This window comes from Macrobrachium nipponense, chromosome 25 (assembly GCF_015104395.2).
Source record: "Macrobrachium nipponense isolate FS-2020 chromosome 25, ASM1510439v2, whole genome shotgun sequence".
NCBI lineage: Eukaryota > Metazoa > Arthropoda > Malacostraca > Decapoda > Palaemonidae > Macrobrachium > Macrobrachium nipponense.
The window spans coordinates 33,346,738-33,359,341 of NC_087214.1; the positions used below are offsets into that span (position 1 = coordinate 33,346,738).

Sequence of the window (12,604 nt, forward strand, 5' to 3'; positions counted from 1 at the left end):
GAGGAACAAAACCAGCAAACACGTAAAACTTGACGAGATCTGTGCATGCATACTTCTGAACTGTACTGCTGAACATAAGGCTGTCCCCAGAAGTCCCGTGCCTCTTCCAGGTATTTCTGCAAGCAAGGTAAAGAGTGCATGCATGCTATAAAAATGGTGAATGGACCAAACTACTAAATCAGCACACAGTGGTACCAACTTTTTTTTTTTTTTTTTTGCTTTTCAGATATCTATGTAAAATTTAAAAGCGTCTTCCGAGGTTCAATTACATTTTCTTTTCTTTAGCTAACTGTAATCATTACTGCACCAACTGCTAGGCTTTTTGACAATCAAGAAAATAGAAAAGATTCAATTTTACTTAGATATCAAACTGCTGTATTTTAAAAGTGCAAAAACTGTAAAAGTTGTTTTCAAAATGGTAGCAGACAACCCTGACAGTACATTAACTAGACTGCACACCATAATTTCACTTCAAGAAAAAAATGATCTGTTGTGAGGTGGGACAAAGACCTGGATGTTTTGCACTCTGACATTCAGCACAGCTTTGGACTTGTATGATCAATGAGAAGAAAAGCAAATGCTAACAGAGCACACGACTATACAGGCAGTTCCCGGTTATCGGCACACTCTGTTATCAGCGATCCGGTCTTATGGGGCTTGTCCAGCACCATAAAATCAGCGATTTATGGCACCATAACGAGCCGAGTTCCAGTTATCGGCACCATAAGGAACCAATAATACAGTGGACCCCCCATACTCGCAGACTCACACATTTGGGGATTTCTCTTGGGAATGTTTCCCCCGCATTATTCGCGGAAAATTTGTGCACTCAGTATTTTTCTATGAGAAATTCCTGGGTTTTTTAATCAATTTCATCATAAAATGCACTGTTTGTGATAAAACTATTAAAAAACCAAGTATAAAAATCTTTAGTGGGTTTTTCTTGAGTTTTAACTAACAAAATAATTTGTTTTTAGCATTTTTATAGGTATTCCAACTATTCGCGAGTTATAACTATTCACAGGGGGGTCTGGTATGCATCCCCCGCAAATACGGGGGGGGGGGGGGGGGGGACCACTGTGTATGGTGCCAACAATAGAGTTATGGCACCATAACATATCTAACAGAGGGGACATAATTGTGCTTATGGCGCCAACAACCTGTTATCTGTGCCATAAGCGCCATTATAGCGCCGTAAATCGCCGAGTTTCGGTTAATGGAGGTTTTCACTCATCGGCATACCCCCGGGAACGGAGCCCACCGATAACCGGGGACTGCCTGCAACACAACACATCAGCATCATCAGAGTCTCCAAACAAAATGTCTGTTCTCTATCACTCGTGGGTGAGCCGAAAGCACCATCACCTTTAAATCATAGAAAAAGACCATATAAGTCTTTAAAACTCATGATAATACAAAACACACTACGTAGCTACATTTCACATCTACTGGAACAGAGCTAATCATTTCAACACTCCAGTAAGCGATGGTATAGAAAAGAATGGTCCTTTATAAATATCTGCCATGTTATTAACTTACAAAATCCTGTAACGAAAGGTAAAGATTATTCGGTCGTCTTTTCACACAAACTTCAAACTGAAGGAAAAGATTATTTATGATAATAATGGTCTGTTTGTTACTATCACAGTTTGAACAGGAGAAATATGAGACTCTTGACACCAGATAGATGAATTAAGAGGTCTTGCAAAACTAAATCTGATTAAAATATAACAAATAAATTAGAACTGTGCAACCCAAACAATTCAATCTTAAACCCCAAACCATATAAAAATTTAAGAAAATCTTGAAACACTGGCTTTCATAAATTTAAAAAAATGGTAGCTATTCAGATTAACATTTCCTGAACTGAAGGTGAGTTTGGCCAGCGCAGGAATTGCAACACATCTGGTAAATGATTCACCCCTCAGTTTTGCTACACAGTTAATCCATTAAGTGTAAAGTATATGTCACTTGGGAAATCCAACCAGGTCTCTGAGTCACACTTTAGAGCTTATAAGGATGATCAGGAAGATTTATACTTTCAAATGGAGTGAACACTCACTCAAAGCTAAGTTAAAGATGACTTAAGAGCTAGACGGGAAGAGGCCAAAGGGAATGAATGCAAAATCAGTAGAGGAAAGCAATGTATCTGAAGCCAGTAGGACATTGAAGAGAATTCTAATACTTTCAAAAGTGAGTTGCCAAGGTACACTTTGAAGTCATGGCCCTTAAATGGTACAATGATACAGCAAGAGAAATCTATCCCTCGTGGGCCTGGATGATTTTCTTCACCTACATACTAGTACAGATGGAATTGAAGTTTTTAGCAGTCGCAAATGAACTGACAGTCTTCAGTCGTCTTATGTCTTCATGATGCACCATGTAAAGAACTTAAACGAGCATTTTTACTCCTCAAGACATATAATTTAGTCTTCAGGCGTCTCATGTCTTCATGATGCACCATGTAAAGAACTTTAACAAGGATTTTTACTTCTCAAGACAATAACTTGATTATAACAATATAAAAGTCCTCAAAGCATAACTTACATACACTAAAATAAAAGATAGAAAACAATTAACTTATGAAGAAAGGTAACACAGGTGCCATTATCATGTATATCACTTGAAGCAGCAATGTGCCCACAAAGTCTAAGATTTCCTCTCAGAAATGGAATAGCTTGCGAAAACATTTTGGCATGAAAGTAAACACACGATTACATTCTTCTCTGAAACATACCCGATAAATAATATTACATCACGGCAGGTAATCTTTTATGTGATACATTAATTCAGTTTCCACTGACTGTTTTCCTCCTCGCCAACTTTATATACTACGTAATCAATTTCCTGATGTGAGTCATAAACAGTATATAAATTAAAATAATATATTCAAAAAGATTATATGGAGAGGAAAATAATTTTAAATAACACAGGAATACAGCAACAACTACAACCTCATTGGGATTAAGTCATAAATTGCAACATTCAATGGATATAATGGCAGTCCCCGCCTTACGAAGAGTTCAGCTTACGACGTTCCAAGGTTACAACGCTTTTCTATTATATTCATCAGAAATGATTTCCAGGTTTATGACGCACATTCCAGGGTTATGCCGCTTACAGCGCCAATCTGACGAAAGAAATATGACTCCAAAAATGCAAAATAATAAATATTTTAAGATTTTTTTGATGGAAAATGCAATAATAATTTTACATAGTTTTCAATGCACCCAAAGCATTAAAATTATGGCTTTCATAGGATTTTTTACTATTTTCCAGCTTATGACGATTTCCGGCTTATGACACGTCTCAAGAACGAAACCCCCCGTAGTAAGCCAGGGACTTCCTCTATGGAGATATACATATATATATTATAGGTAGTCAACAGTTATCAATGGCCTCGGTTATTGGTGATCCAGTTTTATGGTACTTGCCTAGCACCAAAAATCACAAAAAAATGGGAGATTTTTGGCACCAATGCGCAGGTTTCTGGTTATTGGCACCAATAATGGAGTATTGGTGCCACTACATACCTAACATAGGTGCTGAAAACCAGTTAAGCTCTGAAAGTTGCTGATTATCGGTTATCATTGATTTTTGCTTATCATCAAGCCGTCATAATGGAACCACCACTGATATAGTATATAGTTGATATGGAAAGGGACTACCTGATAAAGACAGGGAATAAAGACCATTTATTTAGTATACTGACAATTTGCCTCATTCATTAAATGTTATTGAACATGTTATATTATAATTTATATATTTTTGGTCATGTTTCAACATTAAACCATTCATAAGGTACCTGTGGTTAATCAGTGACATTCCAAGATGCGCAGTGTGGACATTTTCTGTAGGTCTGAGGGCTTTTGTTCTTGCAAAAGCCCTGTTAGTTATAAATGAGTGAGGTAGAAAAGAAAAAGAGCAACTTTTACATAAACATTTTGTCACAGTCTTATTTTTTCCTATATTACTCCAGAAGAAATGATATAGCGGAACCTTGGGTTTTGTATGCCCTGGTTTTTGTAAACCTTTTCCAACAAAACTTTGTCTCAGGTTTCATACACTCGGAAATGCTCCTTCAAAGACCCACCGCTTGACTAGGCCCTGTACCGAGCGCCCAAACAAATCATCCTGTGTTCTCTCATGACCCATTATGCTTTTATGTTTGTTGTTTTTGTGCTTTTTGTGCTTTTTTATGCAAATACAACTGCTAAATAAGCCATCATGGGGCCATAGAAAGTTCCAAGTGCTAACCCTTCTGTATAAAAGGCGAGAAACACTATAGAATTCAAGAAAGAACTCGTAGCAAAGTGTTGGAGGAAGTTGCATGCCAATCGCAGTGAGAAAATCTCTACAACAAGCGCTGCTGTTAGTGAATTTAAGGCCAGCAGAGGCTGGTTTGAAAAATTCAGAAAACGAATGGGCATACATCAGGGATTAAAGACGTGTGCAAAATGGAATGATGTAAAAATTTTTGTGGAGAATTATCACCCCAAACAACCCAACAAAGAAGTTGTAATCCATGTATCCAACAAGTTTAATGACAATGCCGTATTTAACTTGAGGCAAATTTTAAAGAAACGGCAGCGACAAATGTCTCTGGACAGTTTTGTTGCGCGACAGGGTGCAGTAACTCTCAAGCTGGTCCTAGTGCCAGTAAGAAAACAAAGAAAAGTAACCCCAGATAGGTCCTTGATACCTTATGTCCTTCTGGAAGGGAAGTCACCTTCCAAACAGTAACCTCTCCTCTTCCCTCTCCCCTCCCCTCTGTCTTCCATGCGCTAACAAGTGTTTTCCATTAAGGTAAGAGTGATGTTGAATGTTCATTTATTCATTTCATTAGTCATTTATGTTTATTTCTCATTGTTTTCTGTATGCAAAACTGTTTCTATTTCCCATGATATGTATTTTTTGTTAATTTCTTTGGGGGCCTGGAACACATTAATTGTATTTATATTATTCCTTAAGGGAATAATTGTTTCGGATTTTGTATGTTTTTTACTTTTTGGGAAGTTCTGGAACGGATTATTTACAAAAACCTAGGTTCCACTGTATTTTCTAAATTGAAAGCACACAGTTACAAAGTCAGAGTAATGAAAGTTTTCTTTCCAAACAAAAACCTGGGTATCAAGCATATCTCAATGTGAGTGCATTACAAATAAAGCAAATACATTATATATTATAAAAAATGACAAATTTTAAAATCAATTTCTGGGCTCAGCCGTGTCGCTCCGTGAAATATGTCTTCTTTAGCACTCCCTTTTGTATTTTTCATAGCTAACGAACCTGAGGTCTTAACAGTAGGATAGTATTTTCCAAGTGCTAGCTGGTAACTAGTTAAAAACAATCAAAGATTGTAAGCAACGAATCTGAGAGATCTTGCAACTCCTGCGCGTATGAGGTGATAGCTGGTCCGCAACCACGCACCGCGTCATGATCTTGTAGTACTACCATTTTGCACATAAATGAGTACATTCTCTTAGGAGTAGTATAAACAAAATGTGATCAACAGAAATGATTAGCATAATTTTAAAGGTAAACCTAAAAAAACTTGCATGACAATTTTACGAAAAGCTGTCACCAAACACACTTTTACAGAGGCAAGAGAAAATGATCTATAAAAAGGAATAGTGAATTATGAAAATATAAATTAATGTGCAGCTCCACATGCTTCAAGTGTACATCATTTAAAAAATTTTCAAGAGTAAATGACAAGAGGATGAAAAGTAGTAAAATTCAGTTTTCATATGAGGGAAACAAGTCATAAAGTGTGCTATAGATACAGCCTGAAAGGCAGCGGTACAAAAATATATCTCATTTAGCTTCCTAGCATCTGGACACCATACCTTGAACAGAATATCAAATATAATCAGTAAAACTTGAAGTTCCTTCTGTCTGTGCTTGTTGATATCACCATGGTAACATGTACCATTTCAAATTTGCAACCACATAAAAAAGAGTAACAGTTACTAAAGTTTACCACAAGAAGTAAAAAGATGCAAAAGTGTGTACGTGTAACCCCAACATTCACGAGCAGCAATACTTATTTTGCAGTCCTCTGCTGACAGCAATGGAAAACATATATATTTATACAATTCTGAGCACCAAGAATTGTACAGGTACTACACTTGTGCACGTCTTATCTGCAAAATGCATAAACACATACAGCAATCATGTGGTATGAACAAGAAGCGAGAATTTAGTAAAATTTTGTATGTATAGCTTTACTACAGTAATTTCCAGTAAACTCTTTATTTTTCACAATTTCATGAAGTTATGTGTTTTTAAATGTTTGAATTGTTAAGAAAAAATTTTTATGATTGACAATGAATAAATGAAATTCCAAAATAAAGTTATACCAAATGTTGAAGGATCCATTCATACTCTGCATAAAAAAACTTCCTCCTCCCAAATCTGTCATTTTTCATTCTCTCTGCATGAACACACCATCCCCCCCAAGAAAAGACACTAATCCATAAAAATAGGACTTTTTACAAGACAAACTGGCTTCTCTATTACAACGACATATTTACATCAATTTATAACTGACACTCTTCAAGAATACTAAAAAATGCCTCTTCCACACACTGGTTACCTGACAATGAAGCACAGGTTTGCTCTAAAACTTCAGGTTCTAAGTAGGTGAGACCCTTCTTTCTCATGCTGTCCATATTATGGCTGTGAAAAGTGTATGTCTGGGAGACCAAACAATTGTAAATGATGGCTTGTGTTCAAAGTACTGTTGCAAACAAGAGGGCTCCTCTTAAGGTTTCTTTGTAGGCTGCTAACTCCTGTTCAAGCAGGTACAGGCATTCCCTACTTACAGACCAATGTTCACTGACTCCACACAAGTCGTTAAAGGCAAAGATTCATGTCAGCACAGACGATTTGTTAAATCACCAATGGTGGGATTCCCTTAAAGACAGTCAAGTGCATAACCAACGTAAATTTCAATTAACCTGTACGCAGAAAACTACTATGACCAGAAAAAATTTATAGGGATGAATTATGCAAGAAAAAACCAACAAAGCCTAACTTAGCAACAAATTAAATAAAACAGGTAGGCATATAGCCTGCCCTTAGCAGAAGCTTAGATGATTTGTACTCACTCCAATCCCACAAAGGGCGACAAATGAGTGTTGGTTTCCAGAGTGTACATATCACAATAAAAAAACACTGGTTTCCCAAGTGTACATATCACAATAAAAAAACACTGGTTTCCCAAGTGTACATATCACAATAAAAAACAAAGTCAAGAATACAGAAGCAAACACTAAAGATCACACTGCTTAGACCAAGATGAGATGGAGTAAGGCAGCAAGGCAATTCTTTTCCTGAAGAAACACCAATTACCTATAATGATGCAAGATGTTTACCTTGCTTTCAGTAAATTAATCACATATGAAATCAGTTTCTCACCTGCATGAAACCCAAGGTCTGCAGGGGGCATTCATGCAATCAAATGAACCTAAATAAAAAAAATTTTCAGCCAGAAGGGATCTGGATGGATTAGAGTTAAATAGGATCAAGGAAATCTTTTATAATCTAATTAACCCTTTAACGCCGACTGGATGTATTAAACGTCAACGAAAATTGTCTGTCGGGTGCCGAACCGACGTACTAAACGTCGACGAGAAAATTTTTTTTTTTAAATTCGTGGAAAAATACTTATAGGCCTACTAGGCGAAAACTTTTGAATCACGCGCCTCGGGGGATGCTGGGAGTTCACGGATCAGGCTGTTTTGTTTACAATCATTACTCAGGCGCGCAAGAGCGAATTTCTTTCTTCTCGCACTAAAAAGCATCAGCGACACATCTCAGAAATTATTTCGTCACTTTGACATAATTTTTGCACCATTTTATATTAGCCGTTACATAGAGTTTTATATATGAAAATGTGCACAATTTCATGTAAAATACAACAACAAACAACCCGTGGTTGTAGCTTTTATCAGTTTTGAAATATTTTCATATAAATAACGATAAGTGCCAAAATTTCAACCTTCGGTCAACTTTGACTCGACCAAGATATTAAAAAAACGGAATTGTAAGCTAAAACTATTACATTCTCGTGATATTCAATCATTTACCTTTATTTTGCAACACATTGGAAGTCTCTAGCACAATATTTCGATTTATGGTGAATTTAAGAATAAAACTTTTTCCTTACGTACGCGCGGTAACTCTTCCGAAAAAATCAAATTTTTTCGTCCGATTGTGATGTTTGCACTATTTTAAATTAGCAGTTACATAAAGTTTTATATGTAAAAATGTATGCAATTTCATGTAGAATACAACAAAAAACAATCCATGGTTGTAGCTTTTATCAGTTTTGAAATATTTTCATATAAATAACGATATAGAAAAAATTTGACCTTCGGTCAAATTTAACTCGACCGAAATGGTTGAAAACTGCAATTGTAAGCTACAACACTTACAGTCTAGTAATATTTAATCAATTACCTTCATTTTGCAACAAACTGGAAGTCTCTAGCACAATATTTCGATTTATGGTGAATTTTTGAAAACTGCTTTTTTTTACGTCCGCACGTTACGAATTCATGCATCATATTGTGATAATATTATCTCTGTGTTGCTTTGATCGTTTTACAATTGGTTTGTACAACAAAAAAATAATTAATTCATTAGCTTTAACCGTTTTGCTCACAGCACGATTTGTATACAATTATATATGAAATTTTTTTTGCGATGTCATATATTCCAATATTTATATATGATAATGATTTTTTTTTCATTTCTGATGGTTGCATACTAACCTTCAGGCAATGACAAAAAAAAAAAAAAAAAAAAAAAAAAAAAAAAAAAAAAAAAAGCGCCAAAAATGAACTCCTAATCTTGAAAACTAAGCGTGCTGTGATTTTCTGAAGAAAAACTTTTTTCTGTTTCTGCGCCCACTCCTGAACGCCGCCGGCATACAGGAGACACTTTCGGAAATACCGGCTCGGCGTTTAAGGGTTAACAAAACTGAACTTCACAAGCTTCGAATCTGCCTCCAAATGAGAAGAAGATCTACTACTACACTAACTTCATTGAGAACAAGAAATCTCATTGATGCCCACCATTTTTCACACCACGCATTTCTTGGCATAACATCTTTCACACCTCCTATTACTTTATGCAATATTCTTTGCACAAAATTTTGGAGCTACAATTACCTCCCATATTTTCTGGTAGAATGTCTACCATCCTTGACAAGATTCCATTATAGGCAGTCCCCAGTTATCGGTGATCCGGTTTTGTGGCGATTTTCTAGTGCCATAAAATCAGCGATTTATGGCGCCATAATGAGGCTAGTTCTGGTTATCGGTGCCATAAGGTTCTTATGGAGCCAATAAGGGTGCTTATGGCTCCATCGTGGCAGCGTAAATTGCTGGGTTTCGGTTAATGGCGGTTTTCGCTTATCGGCACACACCCACCAACGGAACCCCCCCCGATAACCAAGGACCACCTGCAGTTCGAAATCTTTAAGAGGGAAAAAAAACTGTATTTTCCACTAGAACATCACACAATGATTCCATTACAAACAAATCATCACCTTACGCTACAGCAATAGTCTGTAAAAACAAAACACCAAAATGAGGTTTAAAAAATATACAATTCATATTTATGAGTTAAGTGTAAGAACTAGTACTATAAATTTTAGAATTCATTTTAAGACAGATTTTTACCAGAAATTGCTGTAGTATTCACAAAAACCACTTTTGTATGTGTGGAAATGAGAAGCCACTTTGAGACAGAAGCTCAAAAGCCAATGATCAGGCAGTGCTTTAGCATTTGCATTAAAAATTCCTTACATTTTAGTCCATATTTTGCAGGTCTTTTAAATCTGTGAAAAAAAAGATAAGTTTTCTTATGGAAACAGCAACTGCATCTACCCCAAAACATGTCAACAAATGCTACACCAAGAACAAGGCACACCAGCAATGACTATAATACCGAGCAACAACGTGGAACTGAGATGATTACACAACTGAAATCAGGACTCATAAAGGCTGGATACTGTACGATGTATATTCCATTATGTGTAACGACCAATACTGCCTCCATTCACAAATGAATAATGTTACTTAAATCTCACTAAAATACAAGTCCAAACACTGGAGGACACTGTAATACTCATCAAAAGTGGTAAGACTTCTAAATGCATGAGAAGAAATGTACAGAATATGTCAGAATTTATTACACGTCTCTTAAGAAAATCACGTTAATCACGGATGAGAGTAAGACGACGTCAAATCAAATGAAAACCAAGGAAATGCCTATTACATATCTTTACATTAATTTTGAAACACTTGGGGACACAACAAGACTAGATCATACTACACAGTCTAGAATTCTGAGAACCTTGTGGAAATTCTCATGATTAATTTTACCAGATCTTAGGACTGTGATTCTTAAAAAAAAATTTTCCTAAAGTCTTTTCTGAATTGATTAATAAATAATACTTTATCGTAATCTAAACAATGCACATTCATAAAACCTGACAAGAAACTCTGAAACTGTACAGCAAAAAAGAAATGAAGTTTTCATAATAAAACTAATATTGTAATACTTACCTGAACACCTGACCAGGGCTAATTCAGGTGTTCAGGGAGTGTATTGCAATACAGAATGAAATGATCATTCAATGAATTTGGGTGATGCAGTGAGGGGGTTGTGCTCAGATCCCAATGATTCAGAACCACGGTCCCATGTCAAGGCGTTAACGTTAAACAGTGACATGTCCTTTATTAACCCCGTTGACTGTGAACACCCAAAAAAAATGTCTCCCATTATAACAGCCGTAGACAATACACACGGGCAGTCCCAGGTTTAAGACGATCTCGACCTATACTCTTCCGATCTTATGATGCTATTAAAAAATATTCATAAAAAATCTATTTCTGACATAAACCTGATGTTACGCTACAGATTACTTATTATTCTGACTTTGCAAAATTTGACCAACCTACAGCAAGCTGTAAGAACGGCTCTCCATTGTAACTCGGGACTGCCTGTATTGTAAACAGGACTTGGATGAGTAATGACATCAATCTATGGATTCATTCTCATATCTTGAAATTTATGAAATTTAACTAAAAAAGACAACAACAAAAGTGAAACTAGGTAAATATAAAGCATATGACTAAATCCTTTTTTTAAAAGTAAGTTGCTTAAGAGAATTATTTTTGGACAATACAGTCCATCCTCCTGATGCTCGAGTTCCTCTAAAGCAAAATCCACAGCCTGTAAGATTAGCTCATAATTAAGAAATATAGCTATGCGTACTATAATACAGAAACAAATCATACATAGAACATTTGAATGCTAGCATGCCTTTGAAAATGAGGAAAAAAAAAAAAAAAAAAAAAAAGAGAACAAAAATTTAAACCTCCATAGAAAACAGTGTCCTCTAGTAATGTACACAAAAAGATTAAATGTGTCAAAACATACTACAGGGGAAGAGCACATGTCCCACTGTGTAACTGGATTTCTTTGTTGACCTTGTATGAGCCTGTGCTTCATCATACAGTAATGTACCATTGCCTATCAAACATCCCGTGCCTGGACAAACATACTGGCAATAAGATTACCATTAACTCAATTGCTTGTGACTGCCTTGGCATCCCAAGCTCACCTTTGAAAACTGAATGAAAAGTTTGCAGTCAATTCCTTTTCTCTCAACAAAATGATATTGTTATGATACAATAAAGTTTTATACATACTTACCTGGCAGATATATACATAGCTATTGACTCCGTCGCGCCGACAGAATTTCGAATTTCGCGCACACGCTACAGGTAGGTCAGGTGATCCACCGCGCCGCCGCTGGGTGGCGGGAATAGGAATCCATTCCCGTTTTCCATCAGATTTTTTCTACACCATCTGTCTCCTGAGGGGAGGCTGGGTGGGTAGTTTAATTGTATATATCTGCCAGGTAAGTATGTATAAAACTTTATTGTATCATAACAATATCATTTTTATACATTCAACTTACCTGTCAGATATATACATAGCTGATTCACACCATTGGAGGAGGGTAAAGACAGCTAATAACTGATTTAACAGGAAAACACAACAATCGTTGTAGGTATTAATAACATAAAACCTTGGTTCCTACCTGTTTAGACTGAAGACTTCATGGTTAATGCCCAGGAGTCTGCTTAGTCTCAAGAGCCTCAGCGAGATATTGATCTATTGCTAAGAGTTCTTGTAGGTCTGCCAAAGGGGTCTTATCCACTTACTTGGCCGATCCTATAAGGGCTATGTCAAAGGGTTTCAATCCACTTATATGACAAGAACCTTTTTTCTAAGGAGCACAATCCCGATCCTGATCACCTTAACCTAACCAAATGTTGTATCTAAGATTGCAAGAAGTCATCCCCGGACTCCTTGCAAACAACCAAAAAACTCAATCAAAATATTTTACACCTAATTCTTTATGAAAAATAAATAAAAATAAAAATAAACAAATATAATTTCAATTTGTACTACCTCGCTTGTAAGACCTATGCACATTCTCATACTGTCAAAAGCACCAAAAAGCCGCCTGTGCTAGCCCAAAGCACTCTGTCAGCAGAAAATCCTGATACTGTCTTAA

The 12,604-nt window shown here is 36.2% G+C and overlaps 1 protein-coding gene across 19 annotated transcripts in view; it reads right to left on the minus strand.

The window, feature by feature from the left end:
• Nucleotides 1-12,604, minus strand: part of LOC135199325 (inositol 1,4,5-trisphosphate receptor-like) — a 335,174-nt gene that overhangs the window by 72,300 nt on the left and 250,270 nt on the right. For 15 of the 19 annotated variants that reach the window (XM_064227241.1, XM_064227242.1, XM_064227250.1 and 12 more), the window contains one exon: nt 54-116. The exons of the other annotated variants lie outside the window; for them this stretch is intronic. In XM_064227241.1, the coding sequence (XP_064083311.1) occupies nt 54-116 (63 nt within the window). The remainder of the gene's footprint in view (nt 1-53; nt 117-12,604) is intronic. 19 annotated transcript variants of the gene reach the window in all.